General features: G+C 39.0%; 1 protein-coding gene across 13 annotated transcripts in view; it reads right to left on the minus strand.

Moving 5' to 3' along the window:
* Positions 1 to 26341, minus strand: part of SYNE1 (spectrin repeat containing nuclear envelope protein 1) — a 464771-nt gene that overhangs the window by 97809 nt on the left and 340621 nt on the right. For all 13 annotated transcript variants that reach the window (XM_059401283.1, XM_059401282.1, XM_059401288.1 and 10 more), the window contains 14 exons: positions 24716 to 24847; positions 24363 to 24518; positions 23587 to 23796; positions 17576 to 17677; positions 12702 to 12821; positions 9705 to 9905; positions 7161 to 7334; positions 6135 to 6266; positions 5268 to 5464; positions 4412 to 4544; positions 3899 to 4081; positions 2556 to 2705; positions 1649 to 1825; positions 1061 to 1216 (listed from right to left, as the gene is read on the minus strand). In XM_059401283.1, coding sequence (XP_059257266.1) covers positions 1061 to 1216; positions 1649 to 1825; positions 2556 to 2705; positions 3899 to 4081; positions 4412 to 4544; positions 5268 to 5464; positions 6135 to 6266; positions 7161 to 7334; positions 9705 to 9905; positions 12702 to 12821; positions 17576 to 17677; positions 23587 to 23796; positions 24363 to 24518; positions 24716 to 24847 — 2223 coding nt within the window. The remainder of the gene's footprint in view (positions 1 to 1060; positions 1217 to 1648; positions 1826 to 2555; positions 2706 to 3898; positions 4082 to 4411; positions 4545 to 5267; positions 5465 to 6134; positions 6267 to 7160; positions 7335 to 9704; positions 9906 to 12701; positions 12822 to 17575; positions 17678 to 23586; positions 23797 to 24362; positions 24519 to 24715; positions 24848 to 26341) is intronic.

The raw sequence follows: 26341 nt of genomic DNA on the forward strand, positions 1-26341 counted from the left end.
AGAGCTGATAACCGAATTCCTGCAAGTCTCTAGTGTTAACTTCCCTTTACAGGAGATACAGATGAGAGAAAACCAATGTCAATGACATCTTAAAAGAAGTCCACAGGCTAATCCCAAATCCGGGCCAGTCTACAGGTCCTGCAACAAGTTAATTGTATTTAAAAATTTTTTAAAAATACTAAAGGACAAGGGATGTTAGAGAGGAGAAGTGAGTTGGGGTAAATTGGAAGGGGAGGTGAATCGCGAGAGACTATGGACTCTGAAAACAATCTGAGGGGTCTGAAGAGGTGGGGGGTGGGAGGTCGGGGTACTAGGTGGTGGGTATTACAGAGGGCACGGATTGCATGGAGCACTGGGTGTGTTGCAAAAATAATGAATACCGTTATATGCTGATAATAAAAAATAAATTAAAAACAAAACAAACCAGAACTTGACTTAATAAAGTTTCTTTCTACCAGGAAAAAAAAAATACTAAAGAGGCTTTAGAGATCTGATAACAAATGTGGCACGTGGACATTTTTGTACCCTTACGTGATAGATTAACTGGAAAAAAAAAAGACATTTTAAAGAAAACTGAAGAAACAATATTATGAATTGAGCATTGAATGATATTAAAGGATTATTGTTAAAGTTTTTGTGGTGATAATGATGTTATGGATATATAAGAAAACGTCAGTTTCTTAGAGATGTGTATTGTGGTAGGCAGGAAGAAAATAACATGACATCTGGGGTTTACTGGAAAATATTTAAGAAAAGAAATAATTCAGGCAAAGACATCAAAATCTTAACTATTAAATCTGATGATCAGTATAGAAGGGTTAGAAGCATTCTCTCTACTTAGGAGTATGTCTCGAAATTCTCATAATTTCAAATTATTTTAAATAGGTGAAAGTATGTAATGGTTAAAAAAAAAAAACTCTATAAACTCACATAATCCAAGAAATTCATTACTGAGCAAAACTTTTTTCAGTATTTCATCTCAACTGCCAGGGCCTGAGTCTTCCTTTGGCCTATGCCATGAAACCGTGACATTCGCCTGTCAGCCACCTGGACAAGTTACCTGACAGTCTTTCATTGCATTCTGAACTGAAGCCTGATCTCCAATGCGATGCTGTTGCTTTAGTCTGTTTTCCTGGGTTTCATACCAAGCTTTCAGACTTTGTACATCATTTTCATATTCTGACCAAGATTCCAATAAGCCTTCCAACATCTGGATCTGAAAAAAAAATGACATGTGTAATTTTATTTTAAACTCAAGACACTATTAAGTGTAATTTTATTTTAAACTCAAGACACTATTAGCTTTAAATTAAGAATTCTTCAAATACAGTTTATTGTATGTATGTTTAAGAAATAAATCTTACCAAGTGTGAATCAGTGGCTAGTGTTGGTAAGAAAGTAAAGAAGTCAACTTAAAGGGAAGGCAAAGTTAAGAGGCATCTTTAGAAAAAGTAAAACAACATGTAGTAGGTGACGAGTAGAGGATGTGTAAGAGAAAATAATTAACAAGAGTAAAGAGTGTTTAGAGCAACGAGATGCAGTGACGTCCCCTGCAGTAATGTTTGCATGCTATGTGTAGCATGAATTTTCTTTACAGAGTGTGCCTGTTCTTGGTGTTTTCATGTAATTATGGACAGGAGAGGCTTACCTTCTCAGTTACGAGACCCTGCAGGATTTGCCAACTTTTGTTCATGGCTCCCAGTTGCTCAGCAAAATCAGTCTTATCACTGCGTTTACTTTCCACATCCTGACTACTGATCTGTAGCACGGACTGATTCACAAAATCAACTGTCAACTGTTTACAGTTAATATCTATCTTAAAGCCCTGAAAAGGGAAGGGAGAAAATAAGAAAACAAAGTTATGCATATAAATATCTTATATTTCATCAGGAATGGGGGAGCCTCAAGTAACCTTAAGATTCATATTATCATTTCCATGATTTAGTCCAAATGGCAAAATCTGTATATATTTACAATAAGGCATTACTATCAGAAGCTCATTACAGATCACATATGACATCCTGAATTTACAAATATGTTGAATATGAATACATGGGCATATTTTAGGTAGAGGATGTAGAATTGGATAAATTGTATAATCTCACTATAACATATTTATCAATGATACCATTTTCTTCTTTAGAATGACCTTTTTTGTTTCAGATGTAGAACTCAGTTATTCAGCATTGGCTTATAACACTGAGTGCTCGTCACATCATAGGTTGTTCTTACCACCCATCACCCAGTTACCCCACGCCCCCACCCATCTCCCCTTCAGCAACCCTCGGTTTGTTTCCCAGAGTTAAGAGTCTCTCATGGTTTGTTTTATCATTTTTTAAATGACACAAAATCATCTTCAAAGCTATTTCTAATACCGGACAACTTTTCCATGTCTACAACTAGGGAGGCAGTTTTCTTACCCTTGTTCCTCTATCTGGTCACTATATATGAAACACACGCTCCGAAATCTGAGGTCTATAATTTGAGCTTTTTGAATTCTTTTAATAAAATAGTCCTGAAATATGAAAAAATAAAAGGAAAAAATGTCCCATTACCTTATATTTCTGAAGGTATTCATGAATTGCCTTGTAACCTATTGAATTTTTTATATTCTCTTCATCCTTTTGAATAACATTTTCCATGAGAGAAATCCAAGTCATAACTTCAGAAATGGCATGGCGGGAAGGCAGCTTATCCATTTGGAGCTGCCCAACAAGAGACAAAACAAGACACAAGTGTTAAAATTCAAACCAGAATCCTGCCAACCTAAAAATTCTGCATTAATACTTGCCAGTGTACCAACAGAGATAACCATTCTTAATGACATCTTTGGATCTTAACCTCATTAGAAGCCTAAAATTAAACATCAGGCAAACACGGAACAATAATAGTCATCTTATGTTCACTTGACATCCAATACTATAAACATTGTATAAACATTAACTAATTAATCAAAATACCAGTAAGAAGAAAATATTATTCTTATTTTATAGCTAGTTTTATGAGTTAAAAAAAATTTAACTACAAAACATTCAACAGATTTATTTTATTAATTATCCTGTAAAAATTTCTGTGTATTATGACTCAGGAATGTTAAAGGAAGAAAGAAAAATACCACACTACAAACTATCATTTTCTAGATTTTTTGGCACTCTAATATTTATTCCTAAGAGCATGGCCAATTTCCTTACTCTTTAACTAAAATATACTTAGAATTCTGACTCTTACTTGATCGATCATATGTTTTTGTAGATATTTATTATAATGATTTGGAGAAACAAAAACCATCATTTAAAATACTTATGGGCTTCTATGTGGTGTGGGAAGACACAGAGATGAATGTGAGATGTTTCCTGCCCCTAGAAATGCGTTGCTGCTGATTAGGAGGGTAAGACAGATCTCAAACACGGCTATCATACCTGGTAGAGGGATGCATCCCAAAGAAAGAGAAACATACACTGTCTGGGATACGGGGAAGGGAGGTGTATTTCCAGATAAGGAAAGTGCATACTTATTGAATGTCAATTGTCCTATTATAGGTGAGATTATAGGTCTTTTATACGTATTGTGATTGAATCCTCAGAACTACTCACTTTAGGAGGGAAGTGTAATCTCTCACATTTTACTCATGAGAAAACAGTTTAAACAAGGCCAGATGAAGGTTCTGTTCTACATCCCACACACACAGACAATAAAGAAGTCCTTGGAAGATATGACATTTATACATATGGCTTTACAGAACAGTTCACTTTTAGTATGCAGAACAATGAAAGAGAAAAGGCAAGATGTCCATGATAAAGCTGATTTAAATTTCTAAGTATAAGCAGGGTTAGCTCTCTTTCCATTGAATACTGCTTAAATCAACTATTATGATTTAAACTTATGATTATTTCTATACCTGGTGGAGCTTCTCCTGTACAGTGGGAATATTTGTCAGCAGGTCAGTCCACTGGCTCTCAATGTGTGACAGCTCTGAACGTAGGGCAGCTGTGTCCACTTTCTTTAATCGAAGAAGCTGATTTCCAGTGCTCATAACAGATGATTTCAGGGAAGATTTGGCATCCACTTCTTTGGAAAACTCCTAAATGAAGTAGCAATGTTCAAACTGGGAGTAAATAGACTGACCTTTAATTTAAGAAAAGAGAACCATTTACTATGTAAACAATTTTTCTTTACATCTTGAAGGGGAGTTACGGTAAGCACTCCAGAGAAAAACAAAAGCAGCACACCATCGCCTTGAACGAAAGCCAACAACATAGCCATTCCTTGAAAACTGCTTTAATGAGGCAATGCTGAAGCCTATTATTTTGCACAACGATTGACCACACATAGTTAACATGGACAAATTCTCTCCGGGTTGGCTTACTAAGTATAGAAAATTTAATCAAATGATTTAGAACCTTAGGCTTACCAGGAAAGCATTTAGATGATCACGGACCATTTCCAGTTCTTGTGGGACTGTCACAGATTGTTGAGTCCAAAATTCTAGCCTGTCTTTTGCAGATTGTAACCAGTGAGTAAGTTCTGCAGATTCACTTTGATATCTGTAATTATATTAATGAGCCTACTGAGTAAACAACCAATATATCTCTTCTGCTAACCCATCTTATACAGCAATGTCAATTTTAAAACAAGAGGTTTGGGAGAATAATCTCTTGCATTCACACTCTCAACTACCCTTTCAATTTATACTGTAAGCAAGTTTCAGTTTTCCCATTTCTAAGCTGAATGTAAATATATATATATATGTATACACACACACACATATAAATATGTATATACATACATACACACCTTTATATACCTACTATATACACATACTTACTCCTTCAAATTGAGGCTATTTAGAAAATAGTAAAGTTCTTAAAAATAAAGGTGGTGTAGAAATAGTGTTTCACTATGTAAAATCAGTCTGCCCTCGAGAAACTTTACTTTCTCAAACACACTTTCCTTCTACCTCTCCTTCTAAGGTTTTACTTTGACCATCCATGTATAGTCCATAGGCAAATGTCCAAGTTAAAGTGCATTAGGGACTTGCTTCCCTGCCCGCTTCTAATTCCTTGTTTATACAATTACGTAAGAATCCAAGTGGGGGTTTTGTTTTTGCCTTTGTTTTCCAAAATACAAAATAAGTGCCCAGATAAGAGATCATCTTTTTCAAGTCTCAGGCCCACTGATCTTAAATGCCTATATTAAATATTAAATATTAAATGCCCTATAAAGACTCCTCACTAATCTACAGTGATATATAATAGTCACCGTGTTACCTGGTCCAGTGTTTCAACACTGTTTCCAATCTGTGAAGCTCCTTTGACACTTTGTTGGTATTATTTAACCAGTGTTCTCCAAGTTGATTTAGCTGGCTTTCTAGATCTGAGCAGCTAATGGATATGAGCAGTCGTTTCCCGTCATCTAATACCTGATATAATTTGGGCTGGTATTCATTAAGGCTGGATTTCAAATGCTAAAATTGATTGAAAGTACTGGGTTAAAAGTTTGGATGATGCAATTTTTCTCTTTAAGAATTACAGTATCTCCGGTGCCCCATAAAGTTCCCACGCCCTGTTAGTCAGACTTCAACTATGTGCTCCCAAGTAAGATTAGAAACTTTGAAATGGCTCATCCATATCTAAGTATAGATGTTACTCTTTCTTCTTCCTTTTCTTTTTTCATTTTTTTCCTTTTCTTTCTTTTCCTTCTCTCCTCTCTTCTCCTTCCCCCCACACTCCTCGCCTACCCCCTCTCTTCCCCTTCCCTCCCCGCCCCCCACTCCTTTCCTTTCTTCTTTTTGTAGTAACGTCCGGTACCTTTAAAACTATGAAGCTGTAAGAATACCATGACACCAGCATAACAACACAGAAAATGCTTGGTGGCGGCTGAATTTTCAAAGAGCTCTCTTGTTTAAAAAAAAAAAAGAAGAAGAAGAAGAAGAAAGATCTTTCTTATGTTCTATTATAAAGCAAACACTTAAAATCTATCTGCTTTCAACAATGTCAACAGCTTGAAATAAAAGTAAAAATACTTAATGAAATATTTGATTTCAACTCTGCTTAGATTCCACATTAAAACCGTGGGAAAGTTTCGAAAGAAGACGTGGCCACTTCTCCCACACCGAGATGCCCTCGGACGCTGACCTGGTAGAGCGTTATGCGCTCGATGAGCCTGCCCTCGCTCTCTTCCACCAGCCCCACGCTCGGGATGCTGCTTTCCACCGCCTCCAGCTGTCTGCTGAGCTCCTGGTGGGCTTCATCCAAATGAGACCATGTCTAGAAACATAGTATCGGTCTGTGAGCTAAAGAACTGTCCTCCAGGAACAGGGTCCTCTTTTGTGTGCAAAAATAGGCTTTCAACAGATTCTCTTTAAAGTTATGTGGGAGCTGTTTATAGTGGGGGTTTGCTCTGAGACGCTTCTCTGAAGCACGTGAATCAGATGGCGGCCCCCAAAAACACTGTGAACGGGATTTCGATCTGCAACCAATCTGCTGTGTGAACACGGGCAAGTTACTAAACCTCTCTGACCCTCATTTATAACATTAAAAAAATGGGGCTAATATAACTCTCTTGTCCATCATGAGGATTAAATGGAATGATTGTACCCAGGGCACCTGGAACACAGCAGGCCTCTGATATGCGGTTTCATTCTTTACCATAGTGGCGATGCGCGTATGATTTAAGCAAAGGGGAAGAGGGTGCTTACTTCATATAGTAAAGTGACTACGTGACATTCACAAATAGAAAAAGCTACCACAGGCATTTGAGAAACAGAAATATACAGTGTAGACATTCTACTAAGGAGAAATCCCACACCAGTCACTCCTGAATTCTGATTTTTACTTTAGCCAAAACTGGAGAATCTTTTTAAAAATCATTTGCAGCTTTTTCCAATCCTGTACAGCGAGGTTGGCGGTTTTTTAGTCTGACTGTCAAAACCCTAAGTATCTTCGTGCCCTAACTAAAGTCAGTACGGAGGGAAGCTAGCCGACTCAAGGTGCGGCAGAGCCTTTATCCAACTAGAAATAGAAAGACAAGAGGGTCAGGGCAGAACACACTGCTGAGTCTGAGGGAGTTCCAAAGTTCTACGAGGTGCATGGCATGGGTAAACAGGTCTTGCCTTAATGGCACAGTCGGCTGTGGGGAAGGGAGTCCGTGGACAGTCTCACCTCCAGAATGTACTCCAACTCCACGCCCCTCTTGTGAGCCTGCTTCAGTACCGCGGAAGCCTGTGCCATCAGTTCCGTGTGGAACCGTGTTTCCTGTGGGACTGCAAAGCTGATGATCTTTCTGAAGAGCGTTTCAGTCAAGATCATATGAGATTCCAGGCCCTGAAAGTATTCCTGCAAGTTTTGGAGGAGAGAGAGGTCAGTGACTCAAACGTATCCCATCCGACAACAAAAGCTGCTTTAGACGTGAAAGCTGGTGGAACTCAGTACCAGAGCAGTGTCTCTCCAGCCCGCTGCCCCCCACTTCATGCAGGCACTCACAGCTTCCAGCAGAGAAGGGGGCTTCAGTCCCCTCCACTCAAGGACACCTATAAACGCTGGGCTGCGGACACTCTGCCCCCCCCGGACAGAGCTCTTCAGCTCCTCTGCCCTCTCAAGTCCTCATCCTTGTACAGTCTGGGAGACACTCACGACCCCACCACACACACTGGCCTTCCTTATCCCGGGACACATGAGCTCGCAGGCCCCTGTCTTCGGTCTCTGTCTTGACTCTGTACTTCCAAGATGTCCTCACTCTACACATTCATGACTCTCCTTCCTCTGTGTCTAGGCTTGAGCTCTACTTTCCAAATTCCCGGAGCATTCGTTGGGCTCCAATACTCACTGCCAAACACAGCTCGACAAGTACCTATTGGTATTACACAGTTTTAAATTTACCTTATATTATACCCACACACAACAGAAGGATAGGCCTTGGGCAGTCCTACAAACATGTTTCGAAATGTTACTTTTTATATGTAAAAGGCCCTAGAGGAGGTAAACAGGCCTTATCCCATTTTCTGTTCCCTCTACTGTGGGTGAAGCTGAAGACCTACAAACTGATAACAGTGCTTAGTGCTTTACTATATGCAGAAACTCCACCAATCCTTAATGACCAATTCGGTTAACCCTTATAACACGTCTTCGAGGTATGGAATTCTGTTTCTCATTTGGTGGGTGAGGACACGGAACCGCCCAGGCTATAGAACATGCTATGTTCAAGGTCACTGCAGAGCTCTCTGTCAGAAATAGTCTGGTCAAAAGAAGCCAGAATCTTCATTTTTTAACTCACCATTATTATATCAGAGAATCTTAAAGCTCGAAGAGAACTTGGAGGTCATTCAGCCCAACATTCACCAAAAACTGATATTCCTTTTACAACCCGATCTCCCCCTAATGGCCTTGGATGGTCTTCCCATGGCCAGAAGGGTTGTCTGCTCAATGGCAGTGTTCCTCTTAGAGTTCTTTACCTATTGGGCCTACGTCTCTGTCATTTATACTCATTGATCCTAGCTTCCTCTCTGGAATAACTCAGGATGATATTTTATTACTGTTGTCAGAGATTTGAAGAAAACCAGCTGTGAACTTTAAAGCAATGTTTTCAAAGCCAAATGATAAGGCTTTAATAAATCACAAAGTTTTGGACAACAATCTCTGGGAAAAATAGCAAGAAGTACACCCCACCCCCCTCCCCGCCAAAATTCACCTTTATAAGCCACCAGAGCTACATAATGGTAGAATGTTAACTATCTATATCCCAGCGGGCTTTTCAAAATTTCCATGTATGACATTCCTACAGTCTGAGAATTTGGGTTTCTGGACTGGTAAAACTAATCCTTCTGTAGTCATTCCAAAAATGCAAGTTATTTGTGTGCACATTAAACAAGCATTCCTTTCCTAAGGAGCAGTGTCTAACTTGAGCTTGGCAATGGGACATACTGATAGGGCAGCCTCAGGCATACCACGTTTGATCACATAGGAAAAGGACTCTTTGTCCCCAGGAATAAACTCTTTGAGGCCCACAGCAGCCAGAGGAACATGTGCTTATTGGCCAGAAGTGCACAAAGGAGACAGATACCCAGTCCCACAGCTGGGTAGGTAACTCTTCTTTCCCAGGGCACAATGAGAAGCCTTTGGCCAGGACAAGAGAAGCATTCTCTCCAGAATACTTAGGGCTAGATAAATAAATGGACATAAAAGACACAAGGACAAATCAAAAGAGTTAATAAGGAAGCTAGGCACTTTGAAGAAAGTCAAGTTTCCCACTGGTTGCAGTAAATGAAGGGGAAAAGCCTGGTTTATACTGAGGAAGTGGTGATAATTAAAAATTACTAGGAATGGTGGTATTCCTTTTTTTTGTTGTTGTTGTTAATTAAGTTTAAGCTCCGCACCCAGCATCGAATCCAACACAGGGCTTGAACTCATGACCCTGAGATCAAGAACAGAACCAAGATCAAGAGTCAGACACTTAACCAGCTGAGTCACCCAAGTGCCTCTGCATTCTTTTTTAACTCGCAAAGTTATAGGAATGTATCCTCCATATTTTTTCTGTGTTATTTAGTGTCCACAGGTTTGAATATACATTTGGTAACTATTTTAAAGAGTGTTTTATTCAAGGAGGAACTCATAAAATATTAATAATAGGTTTTACTAGGTAGATACAGATCTCAGTGACCGAGAATATGCTTTCACAACTACACTCTCTCTCTCTCTCATTCTCTTTACCTTATGTTTATCAAGTAGTTGTTGAATTTCCTCTTTGGAGGACACAATGATTTTCTGGTCACCTGCCATCTTCTCCTGTCCAGTCTCCAGCAGGTCAGCCAGATCTTGTAGGGCCCTTTCATACTGACTCTTAAGTGCGAGATTCTGGTTCAGCCCACTCCGCCGGGAGCCAATGGTCATCATCAGTTCATCGTACATGTCCTACAAAATAGAGACAGTGATACTCACTCTCAATTCATGTGTTGACTCTTTTTAAAAAAAAATTTTTATTTTTTTAATTACTTTTCAGTGTACTAAAATTCATTGTTTATGCACCACACCCAGCACTCCAAGCAATACGTGCCTTCTACAACACCCACCACTAAGCTGGCCCAACCTCCCACCCCCTGCCTCTTCAAAACTCACAAATTGTTTTTCTTTTTATTTTTTTAATAATTTAAAATTTTTTTTTAAAATAAACATATTATGTATTCTTAGTCCCAGGGTACAGGTCTGTAAATCGCCAGGTTTACACACTTCACAGCACTCACCATAACACATACCCTTCCCAATGTCTATAACCCCATCCCCCTTCTCCCAAACCCCCTCCCCCCAGCAACCCTCAGTTTGTTTTGTGACATTAAGTGTCTCTTATGGTCTGTCTCCCTCCCGATTCCATCTTGTTTCATTTATTCTTTTCCTACCCCCCCAAACCCCCCATGTTGCATCTCCACTTCCTCATATCAGGGAGATCATATGATAGTTGTCTTTCTCCTATTGACTTATTTCGCTAAGCATAATATCCTCTAGTTCCAGCCATGTCGTCAGAAATGGCAAGATTTCATTTCTTTTGATGGCTGCATAGTATTCCATTGTGTATATATACCACATCTTCTTTATCCACTCATCTGTTGATGGACATCTAGGTTCTTTCCATAGTTTGGCTATTATGGACATTGCTGTTATAAACATTCAGGTGCACGTACCCCTTCGGATCACTATGTTTGTATCTTTAGGGTAAATACCCAGTAGGGCAATTGCTGGGTCATAGGGCAGTTCTATTTTCAACATTTTGAGGAATCTCCATGCTGTTTTCCAGAGTGGTCGCACCAGCTTGTATTCCCACCCACAGTGTAGGAGGGTCCCCCTTTCTCCGCATCCTCGCCAGCAAAAACCCTCAGATTGTTTTTCAGAGTCCATAGTCTCTCATGGTTCATCTCGCCCTCCGATTTCCCTTAACTCCCCTCTCCTCTCCATCTCCCCATGTCCTCCATGTTATTCCTTATGCTCCACAAATAAGTGAAACCATATGGTAATTGACTCTCTCTGCTTGACTTATTTCACTCAGCATAATCTCATGTGTTGACTCTTTGCCGAAAGGCACACTACCTACGAAGTCCACAACCCAGCCAAGAACAGTCCCTCAGGTATCGGACCAGTGGTGATACTCTCTATGCAGAGCACTGCCTATCTTTCTCATGATTCTCTTTGAAACTTCCTTCAGAAAAGATAAGCTTAATATTTACAAATTCCAAAGGATATGCAAAATATTGGCTACGGATGACGTGAGGTCGGTTTGACAGCTCTCTTCTCAGGGTATCAAAAGTTTATGGTAGGATGCGGGGTTAAAATGTTGAAAAGTTATTCATGTGGCTGAGGGAAATGTTAAGTGTAAATTCTAATTTTCTAATGTAATTCTAATTTTTATAGTGTTCTTAATATTTACATAATTTTAGAGTAATTGAATAAAGTATCTTCCACATTTTATCTGCTAAGTAATGATCAGATATTGGACTAAATAAAGAGCTGGAGAAACAGAGGAGTTTAATGTGAGCAAAATGTTTTAAGACTTAAAAAGGCAATGTTTTTGCCAAATGTGGTGGAGTAAATAAATAACTCTATAAACTGGAAAGACATTTTAGGAGATGATGATCCACCAAACACAAAATTTATTTGAACCATATGGACTTGATTAATGTATCATATTAAGGTTTAGCAGGCCAAAATGGCTCAATCTGGAAAAGTTCAACTTTAATGCCCATTTACAACTATGATGTTTGACTCTTCCACCTGACATTTAAGCACTGTTGGAAAACTGTCTAAGTGCAAAGTAAGGGCACCGGGCTTACGACATTGTGAAATGTTAGATAATGGAATGAGACAGTTAACATAAAAATGTTCTTTTTAAAATAAGAGCTATTTTATTTTCTCAAAAGGAAGAACTTGTGACCCTACGCTGGACTTACACTATTAATCCCTCAGTGATTCTCAGTAATGCAGAGAAACCTTAACACGTGTGTGTCACTGTACACCATTCTCTCTTAATGTAATTTAACTATGTTGCTTATCAACTGCTAAATTTCGCTGGTTTAATATTCCAGTTCTAATATCCCACGTTGGATTTTTGCCTAGCAGCCTGATCTAAGAGAGCAAATTAACCCCCAATTATTTCCTACTCCTGGAGGATGTTGGGAAATCAGTTTAGATTTCACCTACCTTTTAGTTTATTCTTTTCTGTTGGTCTGGTATTAAAACTGTGTCTCTCTTCCATTCAGACATATATGAAAGATTAACTATAGTTTTGAACACCAGAGAAAAACTACTTTCTAAAAAATATTAGCTTGAGCATTTTTTCTTTAAAACAGACTTTTGATGGGGCACTTGGGTGGCTCAGTCAGTTAAGCAGCTGCCTCTGATTCAGGTCATGATCCCAGGATCCAGGTAAATAGTTGGTAAATAGTTGGTAAATAGTTTTTTGAGGTACACTACAATTGGACTAATAATAAAGTAAATGTCAGGAAAAAAAATCTTAGAAGTTTGAGAACACAATTTATTTTATCACATTAAACCTGGTAAAAGTTTCAGAAAATATTCTAAGTGTTGCTTAAAATAAAAATTAGGACCTAAATGACATGAATTGTATAGAGAACAACCCAGGAAACATAGAAAATAATTTTTTCTTGACTTCTAGTTAGGATGCATTATTGAAGCTAAAATGTTGCTGGCAGAAAACCATACCTGAAGTTTGGATAGTTCCTGCATGGACGGCTGCTCAATCTGCAACTTGTCCCCACGCTTTTTTAATTCAATGATTCCTGCATCCAATTCCTTTAGCCCATCTTCAGCCTCTTGTATCGCCTATATAAGATTTATGATACTTTATTAGAACTTCCATAAGCAATTTCCCTCACAAAATGTGATTACTGTTTGTTCTATTACTTCTATTATTATACTTTTATACTATCTGTTCTTCTCTCCACATTAAATATTTTCAATGTCTACAAAAGGAGTCATTCTAATACAGCGTAAAAACCATAGCCATCTAGTGTACAGGAAGGAGAAGGAGGCCCGTTATTATACCACAGTCAGCTACCTCACGGGTAAGGAAGCAGGAAGGACTTCACACGCAGCGCTGGGGGAACAATGGCTTCCTGAGCCAAATATGGGAATTGGTAAATAGAAACACCTGAAAAAGAAGCATGACTTAGACATGGTTAGAAAAGGCGCTGGCTTAGGATTTTTCTGGGGGAAACATGTTCTGGTTTCCTGAGATGCATTTCCTGAGAGAGATACAGTGAGGCAAGAGAAAAATACGTCACAGCATGGTCCTTCCCCTAAATCTCACTCTTTGTTTAGTAGAAAAGCAAGTGATAGGGGTGCCTGGGTGGCTTAGTGGGTTAAGCCTCTCCCTTCGGCTCAGGTCATGATCTCAGAGTCCTGGGATCGAGCCCTGCATCAGGCTCTCTGCTCAGCAGGAAGCCTGCTTCCTCCTCTCTCTCTCTTTCTCTGCCTGCCTCTCTGCCTACTTGTGATTCGTCGGTCAAATAAATTAACAAAATCTTCCAAAAAAACAAAAAAAGAAAAAGCAGTGATTAACAATTATCGAAGTGGCTGCTGGCACTAGGCCTCGTCTTCCCAGTGTGAGTTCTGTAGGAACTCCTTGTAGTGGCCTTCAAGGAGCCTGAAGTCTGGTTAGGAAGCCCGAGTAAACACAGCAAAACAAAACAGGGGTGAATTCAATCAGGTATACCAATCAGGAATATCAATCAGGTATTCAGCTCGATGCAATTCATCTCTGTTAGAGGAGCCTGGATAAGAAATACAGGAGTGGATTCTGGGGTCATCCAAGTAGACTTTTGGAAGAAACACAATCTCAGCTGCCCTGAAGGAGGAAAAGAACATGGACTCCAGATGGCGGATGAAACACATGTGTCTTATTTTCTCCTTCCCAAATCACCGCTACAGCACAGCAAAAATTGCTTGCTTTTTGGTGCCCCTCCTGCCCATAAATCTACAAGGACAAAGAAACAGGAAAGAAAGCAATACCGACAACATTTTGAAAGCTGGAATTCAGAAGGATATGGGATAACTGACTTAAGAAATCTGAGAAAGCTGAATCCTAAGCTCACGGGAGAGCTCCATCACCAGACTTACAGGAACAGGAGTCTGGCGCTCTGGGTGGGTAGGGCGGGTGCCAGATAAGGACAGTTGGCAAAAAGCTTCTTAAAGAGCAGCGAAATTTCCAGAGCCTCTTTCTCACTCCATGTTACCCTTCTCCTTCTCTGGGAAAGATGGGGAGTTTATTTTCTAGAGAAGGTAAAGCAGACTCTGGACTGAGGGTCACCAGACAGAATAGCAGTGTTGAGTACTTGACTGAAAACAGAGGATACGTGACTGAATGCCCACAGAATGCTAAGTGAGGAGCCCTCAGATCTTCTAAGGTATTGGAGCCTGACCTCCGGTCTCCAGACAGGAGAGGAGAGAAAATGTATAAAGACCAATAGAAAAATCTAAAAGCTAGACACAAAGATTCTCCAACAAATAGCCTAAAGAGCCCAACATTCCTAAATCTCAAAACCATCAAGCCACATCCATACACAAAGTTCCCATTTGGCTGTTAATTCTCCATCCTAAACGTGAACAGATAGCCAGAGAATTTCCATAATCTCAGAAAAGCCACTAACATGAAAAGATGGAGACAGAAACAAACAACTAAAAGCAGGCTGAAGGGAAACACACTCTATGGGAAAAATAAAACTTTGGCCAAAAAATCACTAACATATGCAGATAGATTACAAAAGATAATGCATCTATTAGAAAAAGAACAGAATGCTACAAAAAAAGGATCATTTAGAGAACAAGAATGGGCTCAGGGAAAATGAAACTCATGACAGCAGAAATATAAAACTCAGTAGGAAAGTTGAGAGTTGAAATCAAGGAAGTCTTCCAAAAAATAGAGCAGACTGTCTCTTGATAAAAGAATTAGAAGACTGGACCAGAATATCCAACATCTGCCTAAAAAGAGTTCCAGAAAGAGAGACAGATAAAATGGAGGACTGAAAAATATTAAATCATTAGACAATTTTCCAAAATGGAAAGAGGAGAGCTATCAAATAAAAAAAACAGCTTACCGAGCCTCCAGCCCCGTGGATAAAACTGACCCTTCCCAAGGTATATCACTGTGACATTTCATACCGCTGTGGGAATTAGAATGATTTTAGATTCCTCAAGCCAACATCAGAAGCTAGAAAACAATGAGATGCCTCAAAACTCCATAGAAAACTGATTTCCAGGCAGGAATTTTACAGTGAGCCATGTTACCAAGAAAGAGCGAACACAGTGTAAGATCGTTTTCAGATAGGCAAAATACTAAAAAATACATCTAGCATGCATCCTTTCTTAGTGAGGATATGTAACAAAACAAGGAAGCAATATAATAAAGATGGACTTGAGACTCAGAAAAGAGAAGATCCAACGGAGAGAGAAGTGATGGAAATTCTCAGAAGAGTGGAAAAGGGAGAGATCCCTGGAAGTCAACTTGGAACCAGCTTGTGGGGACAAGTCTGTTCTAGATCAGAATGACATTGCTCAAAGGATGAATATATTGAGAAATATCATCCTTATGTCTCCTGCTATAATTATCTTTTTAACTAACAAGGGTAGGGGTGAAATTAGCACTTTTTTTTTTTTTTGGTGGCTTTCTATTTATTCAGAGAAATAGTCTAGCTATTTATTTTTATCTGTGGGAATCATTTTAGTGATCCTGGTCAATAATTAGTAAAAATGTTATTTGTGATCATACATACATACTCTATATTTCACCTCCGAAATTCAAAGCAAATCATTGCTACAGCTGCTGAAGTCTTTTTTGGAATCGGGCATGTTAAAATCTTGGATATTAAAATCCAAGAATGAAAAAGTAAAAATTTTTTTAAAAGTTCCTTTCAAGTTTAAGTTTCAACATAGAAGAATTTTTTTTTTTTTAATTTGGGGGAAATGAGAGATTTGTTTTAAAAAGCAGATGAAATTATGGTCAAGAAAAATAAACATTCACATAATTTAGCAAATTATTTTAGGTAATTTTACAGATGGATGGATAGACAGAATGACCTCTATTTCTATCTAGAGGGATATATCAGGGGATTTCTATCACAGATGATTCTCTATAGCCTACTCATAGAACCCTTAGAGGTCTACTGAAATTAGGAAATTCTATTAAAACACATAATTACTTAGCTTGGGAAACAGGAGATAGACTGTGTAACATCCTTCCCGTCTCCCCGCTGTTTTCAATGACATCACTGGAGTTAGAATTCTTTTTCCTTCTCCTCAGTGCAGCTACAAGAAGCCTCTAGAGGCACATCCTGCTTCCTGACCTGGCACGGTCTTGTCCGGGAAGCAGGGCTGGGCACGGACACTCATTCTCACCTTCAAAGCACCCCGGGGACTCTGCACTGCCAGTGGTCTCCAAGATGAGTGCAAGGACCCACGTGTATGAGATGACTGGTGAGGATGAAACACTACATTTTTCCTTTCTATGCAACCACATTCTTCTGAATTTTCATTTGTGTATATGCTTTATAACAAAGTACCTGCTTATAATTCATAAATAAGCTAATATTCATATACTTTGGGGGTGTGCTTATTCTTTTAAACTAATGAGATATGCCATCAATAAAGTTTAGAAACCACCGGTTTGTGGAATAAAGTTTAAATTTCTCTGACATTCAAAAGGCCCCACAAGTTGCCTCAAATGTACTCATCCAAACTTACTTCCCCTCAATTGTTTTCATTCATCATCAATTCAGCATTTAGCTGAATAAGGATAACTTGCTTTTCTAAGATATATTTGTAGATATAGCTCCTGTATTATTATCTAAGGATTCCTTGCTTTTCTCTGGAAGTGCTCTGAATTGTCTACCACTTAAGCCTTTGTTCATTCTTGGCTTGGATATCTTTCTTCCCAGTCTCTGTGTGTCCAAACTTCTCAGTCTGGTTCCAATTTTCTTTTACAAAATTTCCCCAGATCCTACCTCTGCTGGGGGCAGTTGGCCCTTCTTCTGAATGTCCATAGTGCTTTATCTGTATCACCCCAGGACAGTCTGACTGTCTGCCCTGCGTCCCTGAGACTCCGGTCTAATCTCAGGGTTAGGTGGCAAACTTCTTCATGTCATCATCTGCCACCGACACCTTTACCTATCTCCTAGTTCCGTACAGAGAGAAGTGACAGATTCCATGTCGCCTGGCCCGTCACTCAAACATGACACTTAGAGACAAAATGTATGACAAACAAAAATATTATAGCAAGAGGCGCCTGGGTGGCTCAGTGGGTTAAGCCTCTGCCTTTGGCTCAGGTCATGACCTCAAGGTTCTGGGATGGAGTCCCGCATCGGGCTCCCTGCTCAGCCGAAAGCCTGCTTCCCCTTCTCCCTCTGCTGTTCCCCCTGCTCATGCTCTTTCTCCTTTTCTCACTTTCTGTCTGTCAAAAATATAAGTTCTTTAGTAACAATGTTATAGCAAGCCACTAGTCTTTTATAGAATATCTGAAATCTCCTACCAAATCAGAACAACTCTATGCATTTGCTCTTCTAGAAAAAGGTGGTTATAAATACCTCTATTTGCTCTGCCACAGGCTGTTCAAACACATTTGCCAGTTTCTGCAGAATGATGAACTTGTTGTCAGCCAGCGACGTGCACAGCACCTTCAGATCATTCTAAAGAGGAAAAAAAATGAGAAGACTTAATATGAGTCTGGGAATTCAGAATGGTTCTAAGTATAACACACATTCTTAGAAATAATGTATTGTTGTAGGAATTTAATGTCAAGAAGAAACAATACTATCCTGGGAAAAGGAGAAAGTAAGTGGTGACAATTTAAGTGTTAAAACTGACTTTTGAAGAATTTGTTACAGAAAGCATTTTTTAAACACAATACAAATGATGACAAAGTATACAAATAAAAAGCAATGCTAGCCACCCTAATCTTGTTGATACATTTGAAATCAATGCACACATTTAAACACTGCACTGGAAATACTACCCTAATGACTTCTATTTACTGAAAGAGCCTACAGCTGCTACCCTTACTTGGGAAAAAATAGGATCCTTTTATTTCATTTCAAGTTATTTGGTATTTTTTACTTCGCATGGAAGTCCGAGTATTATTTAAAACTACATCTTAAATTTAACAAAAAAATGTGATTCTTAAGAAGAATATAATTCCTTCTTTCCTCTCCCTTCATTCCCTCTCTCTCAGACTTCCTTTTCTCTATTTTCAGAGAATCTGCCCAAGCTTATAAAAAGCCACCCAGAAGTGTAGAAAATAAATTTTATCCATGATGACCAAAGACATATGAAGAGACAACACAAAAAGACCTAGCAAAGCCTTTTGTTCATAAAGATCTCTCACTTAAAAGTCCACGTATATTTATACTGAGTTATGTTTATACAAAAAAAAGTTAACTATCAGAATTTTGGTCCTCAGTTCTACAGGAAATAATAAACTAGAGCAAAATTTGAATGATATAATTCCCAGCTTCCCCCCCTGAAACGTCAGGAAACATATATGACGGGTTGGCTGTTCAGTGGAAGCTGAAATTGGACTCATCACATCCTCTTCACTGGGGGTTGCTGATCTATACACAAGGACACATCATCAAGATGCAAAAATCTGTCTACCTACAAGGAGAAGGATAATCACACCCAAGAAGAAGAAAGCATCTTTAAGGATGTATGCCAGCCTTTTAACAAAATGCGAGTCTAGAAAACAGAACAGTGGGTGGACTATGCAGTAAAATAAGAAAAAAGGAAACGAAAAAAATTGCACATGAACATTAGAGAAAAGCACATGATCCAACAGGGCAATAACTGTCATTAACCAAAATGCAAACCAGTCTGCAAGCCTTGCTGCAGATTCACTAGGAAACTGTTGTAACAGTCCTGGAAAAATGCTGCCAGAAGCAAGATTTTTGCTTATGAATTATAGCAATGTTTGTTTTATTCAACTGTGCTCATGGTGAGGCCATGTGGGCCGTTAGAATGATGACATATTATTTATCTGTTTGTATGCCTAGGAAAAGATGTTTCCATTCATTTGAACAAATTCAAAAGAAAAAGTCTCTACTAGAGACATATATTTAGAACATTAATTCAGCTCATCTAAATGAGGAGATAATTCTAAATAATATATCATGGGTTAGAAATGAAGGTCGTGGGGGCGCCTGGTTGACTTGGTTGGAAGAGCATGTGACTCCTAATATTGCGGTCATGAGTTCAAGCCCGACGATGGGTATAGAAATTACATATACAAATAAATAAACTAAAAAAGAAAGAAAGAAGAAAGACTGTAGATCTATTTCCTGTACATCATCTTTATTTTTTTAAAAACATATTTTCTGTCTTAATTATATTCTACTCAACGTAATAGAAAACAGAGTTCACATTTCTGGAGGTCTCACTAATTATTGGAAAGGACCAGTCAAGAAGACACTAAAGCCAAGAATACAACTAATCTAAAAATTACTAAACAAGAGATTTGAGAGGTGTTAATAACCACATGGATGTTGGTACTTTATTTTTTTAAAAGATTTTATTTATTTATTTGGCAGAGAGAGACAGCAAGAGAGGGAACACAAGAAGAGGGAGTGGGAGAGGGAAAAGCAGGCTTCCTGCGAAGCCCAATGTGGGACTCCATCCCAGGACCCTGGGATGATGATCTGAGCCGAAGGCAGATGCTTAAAAACTGAGCCACCCAGACACCCCAATGTTTTTTAAAAAGATTTTATATATGTATTTGAGAGAGAGAGGATGTGCATGTGTACAAGCACAAATGGGGGAGGGGCAGAAGGAGAGGGAGAGGCACAAGCAGGCTCCCCACACAGTGGGGGGGGGCTCATCCCAGGACCCTGAGATCATGACCTGAACTTAAGTCAGATGCTTAATGAACTGAGCCACCAAGGCACCCCATGGATGTTGATATTTTCTTAAAAATGAAAATGCAAAGGCTTTAACTGTTTTTTGTTACTATGCATATGACACAGCAGGATAATTTAAGGTGTCTCCACATTATACAAATATCAGAAATCACAAACTTTATCATATGGTCACTGGCACCGATTGTAGGGCATTAAAGAGGCAGGATTATTGCTTTTTGAGAAACAGGTACATCAAAGGTTTCAAGTTTTTGAATCATCTGTGCTGTCTCACTCATTTAAAAAGAATTCTTTCTTTTTTTTTTTTTCAGTTTTTAAATAACTTAAAATGCCCAATCATAAAAATGTCCAGTAAATTTATTTGGGATTAAGTCTCTAGGTAAAAACATTTTTAATAGAATAACTGATGATTAACTTCTTTTGATTCCATAGAGATAATATACATTTACATAACATCAACATGTTCTTCCAGATTCTCTGCTGGGTAGAGGATAATGTTACCGGTCTGGGAAAAGCTAATACTCAAAAGTTAAGTGGAAGACAAAGGCATACCATTCCATTAACTGCCGAGCATGGACAGCATACCAGGTGCTTGGTGCAAAGTAAAATAAAATGGTTTACGACTTGACCTTTAATTATATTAACATTGGAACTATTTCTTTCAACTAAATTGGAACACAAACATTTTGAAATGTCAGCTGCTGTCCGTGAGCGGGCCACCAACAAGTAGAAACTTGTTGGAAGAAGAAAAATAGAGAACGTGATTTAAAGACAATTTCATAATTGTATGTTCTTCTCTTGGTCCTCTACAGAAAATCAGTTCCAGAGTATTCATGCTTTGTTCATATTTTACTCTGACTGGTTATAATTATGAATAAAAACTTAAAAGGGCTGAAGACACTAGCATAGTAAATGCAATTTGTAAAGGGAAATATGCTTCTAAGTGATACAAACATTTGTACCTTTAACCACCCCCCCATTCATGGTTGATAGACCAACTAGAATGCTGTTAAAACTCAGCACATTATTTTATGAAAGGTGGATTTTAGAGTAATGATACAAGTTTCCATCAATTGTACGTACAAGTTTTGCTGATTTTAGACAGATGGTGTATATGTGGGCATGCAATCAGATCTTGCATCCAAAACAAAATACCCAAATAAGAACCCCAACTTTTCTGATTCCAAGTGAAATGTGCTTTCTTCTCTATGAGCTCTACAACCTAACTTCTACAAATGCAAATACCTGGTCTAGGTCATTCCCTGAAGCCATAGTCAAGCATATCCAAATGTCTACTCTGAGTAGTCAGCTGAGTATCTTAACTCTAGTATCTTTGTCCATCCAGCCTAGCCCATGGGTCAATGGCACTGCTCTGCACCAAGCCTGTCAGCCGGGGTCTCTGGACTTCCTCAGCAGTGTCCTTTTCTCTCATTCCCCATATCCAACCCCCACACAAATCTGCTCTTGTTGATTTTGCTTTCAAAATACATCGTGAAGAGGTCTACTATTCTTCATCACCCCTGTAGCACCCTAATGATATAAAATATAAAAATATTCTTTGAGTCAAATCCCGGCTCTAGTTCTTGATGGCTAAATAATCTTAGAGAATTAATTTAACTTTTATATTGGTTTCAGATTATGTATGTTATAATGAATACTCCTATTAATAGTGACAACGATAACAAAACTGACTGAGTAACTTACTATGTTTCAGACGTCGTCGTTCAAACTGTTTTACACATTGTAACCAATTTTATCCTCAAAGTACTCCTGGAGACCACAGCATGAGTGTTACTCTAATAAGCCTTAGAGACACAGCTAAGGGTATATAGTAGTAGGGGACAAAGTCAGAATTTGAACCCAGGAGGGATGGTTTTGGAGGCTGCTCTTAATTTTTGCAAAATTAATATAAGAACAATGCTTAGCTAAGAGGTATGTCGTGAAGATTAAAGACAAAAATACAGGTGAAAATTCTTTGTGAATAAAAAATGCTACACAAATTATTCTAATTTTCCTTTGTAGTTTTAAGAACACTACTGAATGGCAGTGATGATTTGTCCCTTTAGATGAATATCTAGGGAATTCCACATTTCTTGACTGATGCTACACCTGACACTTTAACAGTATTTTTTACAAATCAAAATTTATATCAAACTCTTGGTCCAAGTTACATGTTATCTATTTTATAAATCTTATACAATTGTTAAAAATCAAACTCCATTAGGAGCTCCTGGGTGGCTTAGTTGGTTAAGCGTCTTACTCTGGATTTCAGCTCAGGTCATGATCTCAGGGTTGTGAAATTGAGCCCTGCATCAGGCTCTGTGCTGGGTGTGAACCCTGCTTGGGATTCTCCCTCTCCCTCTGCTCCTCCCCTTATCTCTCTCTCTTCCCTCTCTCTATAAGTAAACAAATAAATAAAGAAAGAAATCTCAATTAAAACTTAAGTATTCCCAAAAGATTACTTTATTAGGAATGTAAATCAACTCAAAGTTTATCAATAGCGGGTGCCTAGGTGGCTCAGTGGGTTAAGCCTCTGCCTTCAGTTCATGTCATGATCTCAGGGTCCTGGGATCGAGCCCCACATTGGGCTCCTTCCCTGCTCAGCAGGGAGCCTGCTTCTCCCCCTCTCTCTGCCTGCCTCTCTACTTGTGCTCTCTCTGTCAAATAAATAAATAATTCTTTAAAAAAAAGTTTATCAGTGGCTTTGGCATTTGCTGAAGTTTATAGTCAGAGGAAAAGTTTCATAAGCAGACAATTAGTCAGCTGGCAATGGAACGCGAGTCTAGGGCTTACAGGCAATAAATCTGAGAAGTTAGGATTAGGAAGTAGCATGGTAAATATTTTTTTAAGATTTATTATATATATATATAGAGAGAGAGTGAGAAAATATGGGGAGAGGCAGAGGGAGAGAGAGAATTCCAAGTAGACTCTGCCGAAAAGTACAGAGCCTGAAGTGGGGCTCCACCTCATGACCCTGAGATCACGACACAAGCTGAAATCAAGAGCCGGATGGTTAACTGACTGAGCCACCCAGATGTCCCAATTGTGTATGTTTCTAATGCAGAAGCAGGCCATAGCCATTCTCAGTGGCCCATGGGCACTAGAGTCTAAGGTCCTGTATTGTGGCTCTTCCCACATATTTCTTTGGTCATATGTTTTTAATAAATTTTGGTCATATGTTTTAAATTCCAATTATCAATTGAAAATTATAATTATAGTCATATAAATTACAGGTTGAATTTAACGTTACATTCAGCCCTTAGTTTACTTGGTTGGTTTTCTCAACCCTTCATTTCTAGGAACATAAGCCTCTTAGTTTCCTCATCCTAGAGTTCTAGTCCCTTCTTTTTCTTTTTCTTTTTTTTAAAATTAATTAATTAATTAATTTGACAGAGAGAAATCACAAGTAGATGTGGGGCAGGCAGAGAGAGAGAGAGAGGGAAGCAGGCTCCCTGCTGAGCAGAGAGCCCAATGCGGGACCCGATCCCAGGACCCTGAGATCATGACCCAAGCCGAAGGCAGCGGCTTAAACCACTGAGCCACCCAGGCACCCCCTTCTTTTTCTATAATGTTCTTGGTCTTCATTGTACTTTTGAAAAAAAAAATAGGTCTATGTCATACCTCAGTAAGACATCCTGCTTGTTACTGAATATAGCTAGAGTATTATCAACCATCTCTTGATGATGTCTTACCTGGAAATTCAGTATTTGCTGAAGTCTTTCCTTCATCTGATGACAGCGCTGATTTACTACTGAGTCTAGCAAGGACAACCTGCCCAAAAGACAACCCAAAGTGTCTTCAATGACATCCCGGTTATCACCATTCTCTGGAAATGCTTGAGAAAACAAGTTCCTGTTCTTATCCATTTCTTCAGACATTTCTTTAATATCTTTGGCAAGAGTCTAGGGTTGATAAAAGAGAAAGCACATTTCAGTGTTTGGATCTATGAATCTATATACACATCAAGTCATTTCCTCAGAGAAAGCCCACCATATCTCTCTTACTACTCAGTGGTAACTATATCTAAGGTAAGTTGACCCACTTCCACAAATATTAGGCAAGTTGCTGCTGGAGAAATTTTTCTCAGAAATTTTACATCATTAGCTAATAATATGTATTTGATGAAAGGTAAGATTTGTAAAGGGCTATTTAGAAACACTATTTTTAGCCTGTGTTTCATGTAAAGAGAGTTTGCAATACACAACAAGGTTCTACAAAGAATCTTCCATTTTTTTTTTCTTCCTCCTACATACACAAGATAGAGGATAAAAATGCAAAACATGAGTATCTCTGGGAGCTTTTTATATCAGGCAGTTCACTTTGGTATTATGCGGCTTAGAAATATACCTAATTTGTACTTTATTAGAACTGTTTTATGTTGACCTTCCTTATACATTAATTATCCAACACCAAAATTTCAAGTGCTTTGTAATATCACATACTCACAGACATCAGCTGCCAATCTTACCTCTTGGTTGAAGAGGCAAGCTTCCGTTTCTTCTGGTAAAAGTGCTGTGGCAACAAATAAACGTTCCTCAACATCATCCAACCATGTAGACGTAGCTGAGACCCCATCATACAACTTCTGTTCCAAGTGAATGTTCTGCCTTTTTGTCCCCACACCCTGAGAGAAAGGGAGAGCATAGAATTAATTATAGCGCTTTGAGGACTCAAAGAAAAATACCGGGATGAGATATGAGGGTCCAGTGGCTCTGCCCTTCAGGGCTAATCACGAGTGCTGGGTCTCGACCAGTCATGCCCAGAGGTGGAACAGCTTCAGGGAGACCAAGATCCATAAGCAAGCCAAGAGTGCAGCCCTACCTGAGATGAAGCCTCCTCAAAGGCCTGGTTCAATCCATCCAGCAAAGATGTCACTGCAGATCTGTCTTGGGTCTGTCCATCTCCTTTGTATAGTGGCACACCAGACAAGAGTCGATTCGGCCTGCTGTAGAGCTGTAGGCAAACAGGTGCACTTATTTAACAGCATATGTACTCTGTTTAGGTTTCATCATCTAGCATTACATATTGAAGCACATGCTGGAGAAAGTGTCCTTATAAAAAGCTCTTCTAGAGAAATATGACCTCTTTAATATACCACGTCCACTAAACATGGTGCCCAAATTCAGCGATGGCAATGTTTCCACTGATGGACTTAAAAAAAAACCAAAGTGGTGGGGAAAATGCTTGAACTCTATTATGGTCTTCCTCTCAACTTGTTTTCTTGGTTTTACACTATCCATGATGAAATTATCCATCCTAGATACCAGATCTAGACTTGGTCCTTATGCTTTCTTCATTCACTCAACCTCCCCTACACTCTTGTAGGCACACACACAATACCTGATAAAGACCATGGTGTTGCTTAGCCCTCTGACTTTTAAAAGATGTTTCCCATCAAACTCAGTCCCTATAATTTATAAAATGTCTCATTCTCACTTTGCCTTTCAGGCTGATTACTCATTATCCTCTAAACATGCCCAACTCATTTCCCACTGTAACGAGAACACCCACAACATAACACCTCTTTAAAATCCACTTCCTTAAATTACACACCTACTACCAGTAAACAAAACTGTCAGGAAAGTAGTATGAAAAAGGAGGGACTGTGGAGTTGGACAGACCGCATCCAAATCCCAGCTTTGCCTCTTCTTAGACACAAGACCCTGAGAAATCATCTAATTTCTCCAAGCCTTAGTTTACAGATCTACAAAGCAGAGGTAATGTCACCCTCACCACAGTGTTGTTAGAAATAACACCTAGAACACAAAATATGTTCACTAAGTGATCATCACGCTTTCTTCTTGGCAACTCTTACAGCCAAATTGCTTCTTCCTCACCTTTTGTCTCACCTCATCACGCCAAAGAGAAGAAAACCACCTCGGAGGCACTTTGTACAATGAGTAGTAATTATGGAAAGAAAGCACTCAAATGCCAAAAAAGACCATAAAATAAAGAACATTTGATGTTTTCCATTTCCAGTTCCCAAGGGCAATGAGCTATGGACCTGAACCTAAACTTGAACTGTTCGGGGTTCACAGAGGCATGTCGGTGGCAGCAGGCAGGGCTCTTGTGGTAGGCTCCCATGGAGGATGCCGGGGTTACAGCACAGCATTGACAGAAGACATAGCTCTCTGAGATAAGGGTGATCATGGATGAGACACCCAGGAAGTCTGCAGTGCTGCATGAACCACTCAGATGCTCTAGGCTGGAGGACAACAGGTGGAATCCAGGGGATGAGCATTTAACTGATAGAGAATATTTGCTGATTATTACTAGAAATACCTTGGATTTATCTGATCTAGGATAGTCAGAGAAGACTGCACTTCCTGATGTAGGACTGTAAATATCCCTTATAGTCAAAGGAATGGGGAATACTAGAACATGAAGGTGAGCTAGTGGTCAAGACTAGGAGACCCACCTCGGAAATCAAGAATTCAGACTATGAGT

The sequence above is a fragment of the Mustela nigripes genome, chromosome 5, assembly GCF_022355385.1.
Source record: "Mustela nigripes isolate SB6536 chromosome 5, MUSNIG.SB6536, whole genome shotgun sequence".
In the NCBI taxonomy this organism is placed as follows: Eukaryota; Metazoa; Chordata; class Mammalia; order Carnivora; family Mustelidae; genus Mustela; species Mustela nigripes.